Below are 13,487 nucleotides of genomic sequence, written 5' to 3' on the forward strand. Positions count from 1 at the left end.
ATGCACCACAATTTTTTTCAAAGGTCAAAATATAGGGCTGTGCGGCATATTTTCAACGTTTATATGCCCTGAACATCTCAGAGTTTAAACTTACACTAATTTTCTTAACTACCCCTACCTCGAATGAAAGGTTACCACAGATTTCAATGTAAACAATATGCACGTGTTTATTTACTGGTAACATTCCCAAGTTCTGTCTCTGCGATATGGAACACAGAGAGCATAACTGGGAACCAGTATGTAAACAAAATGAATTTTCTATGAATATTCAATTACTCCCCAAAAGAGGCGTGTTTTGAGAAACAGCTGTATTTACAAAGTGCAACCTATATGGAGATAAATCTGTGAAATCAGCTAAACGTTTTAATTACGTTGTGTTGTTAAGGAAATATTAAGCTTCTCAATGATCAAAGTTAGTGTTTGTCAAACTGCTATATAACCAGTGTCATTTTTCTGAAAAATTTGTTGCTTCAAATTTTTGGAAATCTTTTTATTTTCGTCAAAAGGTCAAAGTAAATGTTTTTGACAAAATTTTATGAAATTAAACGAGTCAAATAAATTTAAGTCAAGGTGTTTGGTACCACCTTAGTTGACTAGAATTTTCAGTTTTTTCTGACAAAGGTGGAGGGTTTTCTCCTGCTTCCTCTATCAATAAATCCAACCTATAGCCAATAATGCAGAGAATGGTTTTAAACACCAACAAACAATCAATTAATCTTAAAATAATAAACTCCCGTCAATTTATTTCTATTATCTTTTTTATTTTTGCTATGGGAATCCCTTAAAACTTTTAGGAATGTTTGTCCTCAATGCTCTTCAACTTGGATTCGAAGCGTCACTGATGAGTCTTTTTGTAGACGAAACGCGCGTCTGGCGTATATACTAAATTTAGTCCTGGTATCTATGATGAGTTTATTTACAATAACATATACGTTTAAGTTAAGAAAATATACGACATATTTCATCATTTGCAATTGGCAAGATCTACAATCATGTTTTTCTTAGATCAGCATATAATTTTAGGCGATCCACAATCAATCAATCTAAATATCAATGTGTGAATGAAAATTCTACGCAGCACATTTTCAAATAAACACGATTTTTCGAAACTAATGTTCTTCGTAAAATGTCTGCACATCAAAATTGACGCTCCTTTTTTTTTGCATGCCATTTAAAAACTCAATTACAGGATTAAAGCCATTCATTAGGTCATTACTTAAATAAACTCATCATAGATACAAAGATTAGAATTTTGTATTTGCGCCAGACTCGTGTTTCGACTACAAAAGACTGATCAGTGACGCTCCAATGAAAAAAATTAGACAGTGACAGCTTTTGTGACCCTTTGATGAGAAATGTACTAGGGTTTTTCTCGGCATGTTTGTGAAAGGGGTCTCTTCCGGTATAAATGAAATAACGAAAAGACTTTCTAAGGTTCGGATACTTTATTACCAGAGAATGAACACTCACTTGTGGAGTGAGTTCTCCAGTAAATAAGGAACTTGGCACAAAGTAAATAATCTACATCAGAGTATAGTCATGTCTAGAAAACTGTATAGCTGAGTCTAGTAAATATACAATCTGTAAATATGGGTTTCTGAATAATATATTCTGAGTCAATAATGGACGTCTTTCACTGACCAGTGTCCAGGCAAATTCTACCTAAGGTGCACACAGGAAAATTCAACTTAACAGCGAATAACTAAGAACTAATCAAAACAAGAGTTCAGTTTCAACCCCCATGAATATGTATGAGTAACATTACTCAATACGTAAATTATATACTAAATCAAGTCATAAAGGATATGATAAAGGAATCCTTGTCCATTCGTTTTTGATGCGTTTTGTTATTTGATTTTGCCATGTGATTATGGACTTTCCCAATTGATCTTCCTCTAAGTTCAGTATTTTTGTGATTTTACTTTTTAGTAAAAATACTTTGCAAGAGTGAAATAATTCAACTATAAGGCTCAATAAGAATTTGATATTAAGTAGATTTTTAATATAAATCAATGATTTCAAAAGTGCAAATTACATAATTTATGAAGCATGAATAATCACTCTGCTACATCTTTATGAATCATAAGTGAATGCCATGAAAATACAAATTCACGTGAGGTCAATTTTATATATGGATGGAGATTTTGAACTATCCGCCAGATACCAATGTATGATGTTAACACTTAAGTAACCATACGGCTAAATACGATGAATATAATGGGTGATGGTGGAACTGTATACAAGATTTTACAGTCAAATGTTTTGAGAGATAGAACGAATTTCAGAGAAAGATCGAGATTTAAAAGTATTTAGATGTTCTTTATAAAGTTCTGTTTTTCTAAATTCATAGTTAGTCCTTCATTTCATTAGAAAAGTTTTGAACTGTTTCATTTGTGACCAATATAACTTTTCTACAGCTGATATATGAAACTATCACAAGAAATAAAAACTATTAGATGCGAGCTAATAAATCGGAACTCTCATTCAATAGTCATTCATTTTTGTGGAATTTCATTTGTCAGCTGTAGAATAGAGATATATTTCAAACACTTCTAATAACAAAAATCTATTTTTTTTTATTCATTTAACAAAATGATTATATTTTTATTGTTTATTTCATTATAGCTTCTGATCATCAGTTAAAATTGATTCATCTTCATGTATTTATTCTGTCTTCAACAATGATTTGGAACGGAGCAGGTTGTGTATTACTACTAGATCCGCCTAATTTCAGTTCGGAATTGGTTCCTTCGGGTAATGTAATCTTGAACCTTTGCATTATCGTTGCAAAAATCAAATGAAGTTCTGGTTTAGCCACTACTTCTCCTAGACACACACGTCTCCCTGCAGAAAATGGTAACCAGCTTTCTGGTTTCATACCAAGCTTTCCATTTTCGTCGAGGTAGCGTGTCGGATCAAATTTCTCAACGTCTTTCCAATACTTAGGATCGTGGTGAAGCGCCCAGTGATTAATCATAACAACTGTATCCTGTGGAACATCATACATAACCTCCTAAAAAATATAAAACACTACAAATAATATGTGCAGTTATTTTCAGCTGGATATGAAATTTTGTTTCGAATAAATTTTTAAAAACAAATCTCAATCTTTAGCCATCGATTTAAGCTGAAAATTTCAAACATTCTTTCAAAATAAAAACTCTACTAACTAACATGTATAATAACGCTGATACTTACTCAATATCCTCTGACTATGATTCAATTATAACTTGACTTTTTTTGTAATTAACCGTTAAAACGACCCAAATCATTTTTCTTATACAACTGTTGGATATCAAATATGTGTTAAACGGTTGCAGAATCAAAACGCAAGTAATGATGTCACAAGTTTGAGAAATATGGCAGCTGCTTTTGTTGAGGAAATATTCCAATTAAATCGTCTTCTGACATTTTCTAAACAAGGAGATAGAAATGTTGATTACTTATTTCATAATTATAAATATATTCTGTAAATAATAACAAAATAATTTGGTTTACTTCACCTTTAAAGAATTACATAATCCGTTTCATTAATCAATGAAAAGTCTGTTATTTTAAAGGTTTACTATTTGTGTCACTTTGTGGGGAAATGACTTTTAGAAAACCTCAACTAGATTTTACATATTAAATGAAATTGGTTTCTTATGATCTATTTTTGATGTGAGTGTCATTGATGAGTCTTATAAAGACCAAATGCGCGTCTGGCGTATCGATTTGATAACTATTTATGGTGTACCTCTGATTGTGGTTATTGGTGATTGGTTTTTGGTCATGTCTAAAAACAGAGAGAGTTAAATGTATTTTTTTTATCAAATAAACTAACGGATGAAATAGATGTGAACCTAAAATTTTCTAATATCTAAATTTAATCTTGTAAGTATTGAAATGATGCTACAGAGAAAATTGGTTTAAATTAAGTCAAAAAAATAAATATAAAACATATATAGTTTATTCTAAATCAGCAAAGACGTCTGCTCTCACAATGTCCAAAAAATGCAGCCTACTACATGTTCTACAAGATGTAATGACTAATGTGGATTCATTTATTTTAGTGGGTACCAATTTTCATGGATAGAATAAACTTTGCATTATCGTAGATATTTGATTTCGTGGTTTAACTATGGTCTGCAAACAAGTCAATATAAAACTAGTTTTTCGTTGAACAATTGCATTTGTGGTTCATTTGTAACCACGAAATCCACGAAAATTGTATTAAACGAATAATATTAAATCCACAAATATCCACCGCAACTGCAACTGCATCATTAACATATATTAATTTTCCAAATTAGATAGGTAAGACCACCACATAAAAGTCTGATTGATTTTAATACTCACCAACTTTTGTGTCACACATTGTACTATGCGGAAGACCTACGGGAACAACTGTAACAAGTCTCATTGCTTCATGCAAAGTGGTTCTGTAAAGCTGATATTTTTTTGTCTTTAACCGTCGGTAGTCTATCTTTTCCTAATCAAACATTGACATAGAAAACTGAGGTGCTAATCTATAAAAAAACAATTAACGGAAAACAAATATGACAGACGTAAACTAACAACAACCACTGACATACAAGTTCCTGACGGTGGACAGCAAATAAAAAATGTGTCGGAGTTACACGTTTTACTCCAAAAAATAAAAATTGTCAGCCGCCAATTGGTAGTTCTCAAATACAGATATGATAAATATTAAGTGTAATACTTGACCGTATAAACGCCCGTCCGTCCGTTCGTCAAAACATCGGTTTTATAATATCCCCTTGTTAATTATATCATAAGAGTTATAGGTTCGTTCTAAAATATAAATGACTTAGACAAATGTTTCCTTTTTATAATTTTATTAACTAAGAGTTAATGGTCACGGTTATGATTGTAGTGCTCACTTCTTAAAGTAAAATATTTTATTATTTTACAACATTGAATATGATGGTTTTTTTTATCTTACTAACTTTAAATGTAGTATTACTATTTTTAACAAAATAGTTTTGTATCCATAACATTTTGAGACACTTTCGAAACATCAATTGTCAACGTATTTTATAAATAATAAGTCAATTTCTGTTACAAGCAATAAAATTAGCCCTGCATTGTTTTTCTGCACACAAATACATTAATGACAAAATGAAACGTGTTTATCATTAGTTATGGGCTTTTATTTAAAATTAATTGACCATGTATTTTTGGTGTGAAGTGGAATAATAAGATGATAAAATAAAGGTTCACAATCTTTAAAAGCTTACATCTACGGAGGAAAAGAAAATAAAGAGAGACTGGATAAATCAATGTGTGATGTAAAAAATAGAAAACAACACGTTTATTAATTTATTGCGTCCGAAGCGCTTTTCTGGATTTACCTCATCAGGAACGCTCAAAGCCCACCATTTGAAATCCGATATATTTTAGACCAACAAACTATATTAAGGCATCTTAAATGAAACATAGACCCCCCTAATAAGTAAAAATACAATAATACTAAACTCAGAGGAAATTTCAAAACGGAAAGTCCCTAATTAAATTGCAAAATAAAAAACCTCAAACCCATTAAATGAATGGAAAACAACTGTCATAATCCTGAATCGGTACAGGCATTCTCTTATGTACAAAATGGTGGATTAATTAGATATACGAAGATTTGGTATAAGTGCCAATGAGACAACTCTCCATTTAAGTCACAATTTGTAAAAGTAAGCCGTTATATGTCAAAGTGCGGCCTTCAACACGAAGCCTTGGCTCACACCGACAGCAAGAAATAAAGGGCAAAAAAATTGACTAGAAGAATAAAATTGAGAATGGAAATGGGGAATGTGTCAAAGAGACAACAACCCGACCAAATAAAAAACAACAACAGCAGAGGGTCACCAACAGGTCTTCAATGTAGCGAGAAATTCCCGCACCCGGAGGCGTCCTTCAGCTCTTTAAATGGAAAAAACCGACGGTCTAATCTATATCAAAAAGGAGAAACGAGAAACACTTATGAATCATATTAACAAATGACAACTACTGACCATCCGATTCTTGACAAATGTAAACCTTGTTTTATAGCTAGCTAAACGTCTCTTTGTAAGGTAGTCGCATTCAATTACATTATATTGACAACGACATGAACGATGCGTGAACGAAACAAAAACATAAAAAACTGTTCAAACGATAGAATGAAACGGTAAAAAACTCACCAACAACTCTGTCTATTTCTTCCTGAACTTTATTTTGGATATCTAGTAACCCAGCCATGTAACGTACAGCAAAGAACAACGTTATTCTTGATGTGTCAATACCAGCTATAATTTACATTGTAAATGGTTTAATTAGTTAGCTTAATGTTGTTTTATTGTAGGACTGTCTTAGATCAGATTTGAGTTTTTACAAAATGTATAACCCCACCATTTTTTCTGTTTCCCTATTCAAACCCAGAACCCTGTAATCAATTGGTTGTTATTGGTTGAAACTTATTGTTAAATGATACACGAGTATATTATTTGGATAGCTGTGAAATTGATATTTGAAGCCAAGTACACATACTAGATCCATCTATTCATTTAAACATGAAATTTAAAAATGTATTTGTGTGATAAACAATATTTACTGGTCTTGAATTTTCAAGGGGCAAAACATATAATTGTGTAAATTTTGGTCAACTAGTACAGATAAATAAAGAGTTCTCTCCACCATTTTCTACATAATGAAATGTCTGTACCACGTGAGGAACATGGCAGTTGTTTTCTATTCGTTATTTCTTAGGAGTTCGGTATTTGTGTAATTTTATTAATATTAAAGGAAACAATGCGGTACACACATTCAAAGAGTTTTTCAATGTATTTAATAGATTAATATGTCTGTTACACATGTTTTGTTATTCATTCTGTTAACCTTGCAATTAGTTGTGAGTTTTTGATCCCGGGTGTGACTTTTAGGTGATCAACAACAATAAGAGCATTATTTGTTTTTTTGCTTTTTGTGTGGTCTAAGTGAGTCATGAAAGTGCAAGAGTTTTATATTATAGATAATCATATATACTTTATTTGTTCTTTTGCGGTACATGTTGATCCAATACTTAAAAAATTGTTAATCTGCCATAGATTTGTGAACTCACCGTTAAATATATCCATTAGCGTTTGTCTTAGATGTGTGTTTGTTAACTGAGATAACACTTCCTCGTTCTCTTCCCGTTCCGCTTCTTTTCTTGCCAGTATCAACGAATCAGTAAAATCTCTTATTTTGTCTGAAATCATTAATGAGTTTATTTCTAGTTTGAACAATTATGTTGTTTTTATCGTGATTAAGATGATAACACAATGTTGACAGCTGTATCCCTATTTTTGACATTTTAAACTAGTGTGTCTGTTTGATTTGTTCACGAATCATTGTCAATATAATGGAATATGACGCGACTGTCATACAAGTGAGTGGTATAGCTAGCTATAAAACCAGGTTCAATCCATCATTTTCTACATCAGAAAATGTATGTACCAAGTCAGGAGTATGCAAGTTGCTATCCATTCGTTTGTAGCGTTTGAGCTTTTGATTTAGCCATTTGATAAGGGATTTCCTTTTTGATCATTTCCGCGAAGTTCAGAATTTTTGTGATTTAACTTTTTGTAACAATCTATGATGGTTAAAATTTGGGAGTTTAAACAGATCAATTGAGATAAAAATTATTCCTTAAGATGTATTTAAAAATTACACAGTTTAAACCTTTCTTTATGTAATAGTAATACAAACTTCCATTGCATCCAGTCCAATAAAAAAATAGCTGGGGGACAATTCAATGAGAAGCAATACAAAACATCATGCATAAAAAATGGTGTTTAAGATATAAAACTGCTGACATACCAGAGTTAAACGTATTATCGTGTTCGTTGAATTTCTATGTGACTATAAAAACAAGTTCATCCGCCAATTTGGTAACTGTTCTGTACTTTTTTGTTGTCCATATTTTATACATAATTGGGAACATATCTTCAACGAAACCCTTTCCTGTCATTTATGTCAATTCATGGTCAATTTTCATCAATGTCACAAATTCAGGATCATCTAAGTAAACACTAAAAGAAAAACAAATATGTTCTACATTCTTACCGGATACATTACACTTGTCTAGGTCATTTTGTTTTATAAACTACGCCTTTGAATTAGCCTAGCACAGTGACTTCAGTCAGCAACATTTCTTCTAGGGTAAACTAGATAAGACATTAGAAAGGCTTACAAAAAGTTTAAATCATAAACATTTCAAGTTAAAATGGATCTGTTTTTTGCCCCCACCCCCTTCCAAAAAAAATATCAGAATATTTTAAATCTGTGAAATAGATTTCACCTAGTAGGGAACTGAATTAGAAGGGTTCGTGTTTCTCATTATTTTTTTTATTTTATTTTTTGTCTTTTGTTTACTGTTGTTTGTTTTTTTGTCTGTTCATCTTTTTCCGTTTTAGAAATGGCATTTGCAGTTTATTTTCGACTTATGAGTTCAAATGTCCCTTTGGTATCCACGCCTCTATCTCAACTAAATGAAGACCGCCCGACTGAAATAGGCTGAGAAATAAAACAGCAGTTAAACAACAACAGATCTCGTATATGAATACAAAGCGGAGTAAACCAATAGGGGCGTGTATTTTATTTTTTTTATCAGTAAAACGTTCTAATACAAATGCAATAAAAGTCTATCTTTGTTGATAAAGGTACCAGTCTTGTATTACAACTCCAGTTTCCGGTGCATGTCAAAACATGGAGGGAAACAAAATAGTGCATTTTTTTCTGAATTTTTTTCTGAACTCAATTTTTTCTGTTTGATTATAGGTTTATGCTGAATTGAAACATATATATAGACTTTAAAAAAATCTTGCATCTTTTGGAGGATATCAATTCAGGAAAGTGGAAGGATATCATGTTTACTGGAAGTGGTGCGGCCTAGTAAAAATAGCAAACAGAAAGTAGAAAAAAAATGTTTTGACTTCAGGATTACGTAACTTTTTATTCTTCGTGGCAAGACCCTCTTTTTTTTGGATTAAATCACAATTTCACATAAGTACATTCATGATATGAACATGAAAAAAAAATTCTATGTAGCATTTTTTATTTTTTTATTTTCAAAGATCAGCTGTTTTGCATGTAAGCCTATGGAGCAGTCAATTACAAGACTGCAACCTAAACGGAGCTTTCGTAACAGATGACAGCACATAACCATTACAATGTTCTTTTTATTAGAATCACAATTTAATTCAAACTCAAATAATTTGTGGGGGTAATAGCAACAATTTACTAGTCTTATATATATAGATTGGATCCTCAATGCGCTTCAAATTTGTACTTGTTTGGCTTTATATATAATTTGATATGAGCGTCACTGATGAGTCTTATGTAGACGAAACGCGCGTCTGGCGTACTGAATATATAATTCTGGTACCTTTGCTAACTATTATAACAATGGTTATTAATTTGGTCTCGTGTTGAGAGTTGTCTTATAAGCAATCGTACTACATCTTCTTTTTTATATATATCAGGGTTTTCTTTCTTTTATTTGTACTTGTATGTTATTTCTCTATTATATATATTCAATAGTTATCAAAGGTACCTGGATTATAATTTAGTACGCCAGACGCGCGTTTTGTCTACATAAGACTCATCAGTGACGCTCATATCAAAATATTTATAAAGCCAAACAAGTACAAAGTTGAAGAGCATTCAGGATCCAAAATTCCAAAAAGTTGTCAATGTCACACCTGAAATTTTCCTTTTTTAAATCTTGTTTTAACTTTAAGCACGCATGAAGCCTACAATTGTTTTTTTACATTGTATCTACTTGATGGCTTATTGTTCGGATTCGAAAGATCAAAACAATGTTTAACAGTTTTTTTCGTTTTTTTTTAATTCAAAATAATGTATTTTGATATTTTAATTGTTTTTCAAGTTGCTTTTAGATAACTGTAACCGTAAGTCGAGTGTGCGTTGTAATGTTTATTTCAATTACTGACAGAAATGTTTTTAATGCGAGATTAAACGTCCATGCATTTACCTTTTCCAATTATCGTATTGACCTGACGGTGAATTAAAACCACAGTCTCATTCTGTCGTGCCAGGTAAACATCCACGAGACCACTATGTGTGGAGCTGAGGTGTAACAATATTCCACTCATATCCATTCATTGCTTACCTTTTCCCAAAACACACAGCATTAAGAATATTGAACACCATTAAATCTATGTAGTTTTCTGGATTAAATACTCCGGTTTCTTTTAGCATTAAGGGCAAACATTTGTTCATTGACTCATGAAGAACTGCTTCGAAATGATTTCCAATCATATATTGCCTACAAAAAAGGTTTCTGATTTTATTTTAATGATAATCATTTAACTTACCTTTTCAATTATCAGCAGTAATGCTTGCAATGTTTTCATGTGTTTTGAAGCGAGTCGGACACAACATATTTGCAAATGTAGTTTTGTTTTGTAATTATCTTACTTAATATAAAGCATGTCGAATATACATGTACTGCCTTATACAGGTATTTAATTTAGAATACTAATGTTCACGCCAATATAATTGTTTGTTTACATAATGTTGATTTGTTAAACCGGGTCGTTGACTTATCCAACGCCTTGTAAACAATCAAATCACAACCACATGGTTAAGCAAGAAAAAAGGTATTGGCACTTTTATTTTCTGTTTAGGATCACTGGTACAAATTATCAAAATTATAGAGTAGGTCGACTATTCAGCATTTTATTATTATCTGTAAATAATTTCGTTAAAAAGGAGACTGTACTACCACAGATAACTGAACGAAAGCTTGTTTTGTTTATTACTTGGACCAATGTGATTTAGAATGACATCAGAATAACTTTTCTCCCGCAGGTTAATTCGGACAGCCCAATCAGGTTTTGACAAAATGTCAATGAGTTAATCAAACTTATATATCAGTATAAAGATATTAATTGACAGTGCTTCGTAAGCCTTTGAAGGCTGGCTGATTGACTTTGTATTAATGTATGTTAAAATGTTATATCAGGTTGCACTATAAATAAGTGTTCTACCCCGTCATTCTAAATGTATTTGTTTTATATTGTTTATGCTAAATATGTTATAATGTATGTTGGGTTTAGATTGTCTGTTAATTCATCCTCATCCTTTGTATTGTATAGTCTTAGGCTTATAACATGTTTGCAAAGGAACAACTGAGACTTCCATGTATATCAATGATTCAAGCGTTTCATATATCTTTTATTTTTGTGCACGGTTATTTTTTACCATGACCTTATACGTCAATAGTTCCATTTATTATTGATAATTAGACGTATTACTAGAATTATTTCACTTGACTTGGCGGAGTTTAAGAAGTTCGTTCATTTAAAACCAGTCCATCTGTAGACAGGAGTTTTGGGATAAGCTCCGCAATGAAGTGTCCAGTTATTCGTCCCATATCATACACTCAGTTCTTTTGTATATGCGTTTTGTGACACTGATTAGTGATTATAATTCAATAATAGTTATAACGGCAATCCTCCTTATCACACACATCTTCAAATAGACTGTCCTTATGCAAATTAAAACATAAACTCCGACCGATCAGTTGAAATAACATTGGTAATATACGAGTATAAAAAGACAAAAACAATTGGCCACTTGGAGAGTAGGTGGGTTTGACAGCGTGATTTATTAACGAACAGATCGGTTTCCGTGTCTATTTTATGGTAAATAAAGGCAAACGCTGTTCGAGATGCATAAAAGTATTCAGAATGCTGTATATGAATTATTCTAGTGTGTTGAACATAAAGAGTCAACACAGCTAATGCAGATAATTTCTGAGCTTGTCCTTATACCCATATGTTTGCTGCTTGAAACGCTTGAAGTTCAGAGGGATTTTGTAACTTACTCTCTGTGATTTATGAAAGTGCATTGATTTAGAAAGACATATAAAAACATAATACAACAATTCAATGATCATAAATCATAATCACAAAATGGTCTTGACAGTGGACACCAAACTATGGATTTTACCACGTGAAAAACAATGCACAGGTGCTTTCAACAAAAATAAATTAAACCTGCTGATTACTATTTTGTATCTTGGGTTTCCGTAATCATCAATTTTTTATTCTGTCTGGTGATTAGCCATACGAGAAACCTACTACCTGTAGGATGGAGGGCCTTAAATGCCGACCGGCATGAAGAGGATAGGTGAAGGTGAAGGTGATTACTATTTTGACGATTAGAAGACGGATATTGAATCTGTTCTATGATACAAAATTTCATAACTATCCTGTAAAATCTGCTATTTGTGCAAAATAAATGGGAACCTTACCCTCATAAAGCTCCTGGATCATCCAGGGTATTGATGGGGTTCTGGTTGTTCAGTCTTTAGTAGACTGTTGTTTTTTTCTTTCTCAATTCTTTTTTTCCTCTTCGTTATCAGTTTATCTTTGACTTATGAATTTGAAATTCCTTTACTGCCACTTTTATACCAGAATGTTGGACTTAATTATACACATTTCTTCCAGTGCGTTCTATTTGTTTATGAAAGCAATTGCTATTCCAATAAGTATTATTTTTCTTTATATACATATAAAGACTATATTCTGTAAACCAATTTTTTTTACGTTAAACTATATTTAGGATATTATCTTTAAGACAGGGAACATAAAACAACTACTCGTATTTGACTAGAAAGAATAAATCAAACTTATACCTTAATGCCTTTCCCGCAATTTTTCTGTGCAGTTTCCATGTTGGTGTATTATTCGCAAAAGCAATATTTTTACCCCCTTCGGTGAACCTATCAACTTCAATGTAAAATTTTTGATTTTATAGAAAATGAATATCTTTCACATTTTTAAAAGAATGATTTGGTTGTTGTCGCTTTGACACATTCCCCATTTCCTTTCTCAATTTTAAGTAACTTATTGTTTCCCTGGTATAAAAAGTTAAGACCGACTAACCGGCAAATCGCATTTCTTAAGAAAACGCATCAACCCCGTTAGTTGCAAATTCTACAACCCTGCGCGGAAAATTACATTTTAGACAATAGAAACTTTACCGAAACCAGCATTATTATATTGAGAAACTGACAAGGATATGTCTCATATAGTCGATTAAGGACCTGAGATTGATAAATGATCGGTTCCTTCCATACAGTACTAGATGCAGCATTTACAATTCTCAATAAGGAAAATTCTTCACTTTATTATTATTTTGTACGTTTCGAAACCAACTCGTCTTATTTACACTTCGTTTAAAAATTGCATGACTAAAATTAAAAATGTTTTATTTCCAATTAAAGATTCATTAAAGGCATATACAAGAGCTTTCGTCATATTGCACACACATGCATAAGATTATACATAAATATGAATATGATTAAAAAGGACATTAGACATGTTAAAAGCACTGGTACGAGACGAAATATTTTTAGTATGTATGTACTCAAACAGTGTGTGTATATTAAAAAAAATCTCGTATCGTACCATCAGTTAAACCGTTCTAATTCGTAACCCCGGTTA

General features: G+C 31.8%; 1 protein-coding gene across 1 annotated transcript; it reads right to left on the reverse strand.

The window, feature by feature from the left end:
• Nucleotides 1-2,656: 2,656 nt before the first annotated feature.
• LOC139493016 (steroid 17-alpha-hydroxylase/17,20 lyase-like) lies at nt 2,657-10,127 on the reverse strand. The gene is made up of 5 exons (XM_071281159.1): nt 10,007-10,127; nt 7,091-7,219; nt 6,174-6,278; nt 3,499-3,503; nt 2,657-3,013 (listed from the first exon to the last, which is right to left on the reverse strand). Exons 1-5 carry the CDS (start codon nt 10,125-10,127, stop codon nt 2,657-2,659), a joined length of 717 nt encoding a protein of 238 aa, XP_071137260.1.
• Between the last annotated feature and the right edge of the window lie 3,360 nt (nt 10,128-13,487).

The sequence above is a fragment of the Mytilus edulis genome, chromosome 10 (assembly GCF_963676685.1).
Source record: "Mytilus edulis chromosome 10, xbMytEdul2.2, whole genome shotgun sequence".
Classification (NCBI taxonomy): Eukaryota; Metazoa; Mollusca; class Bivalvia; order Mytilida; family Mytilidae; genus Mytilus; species Mytilus edulis.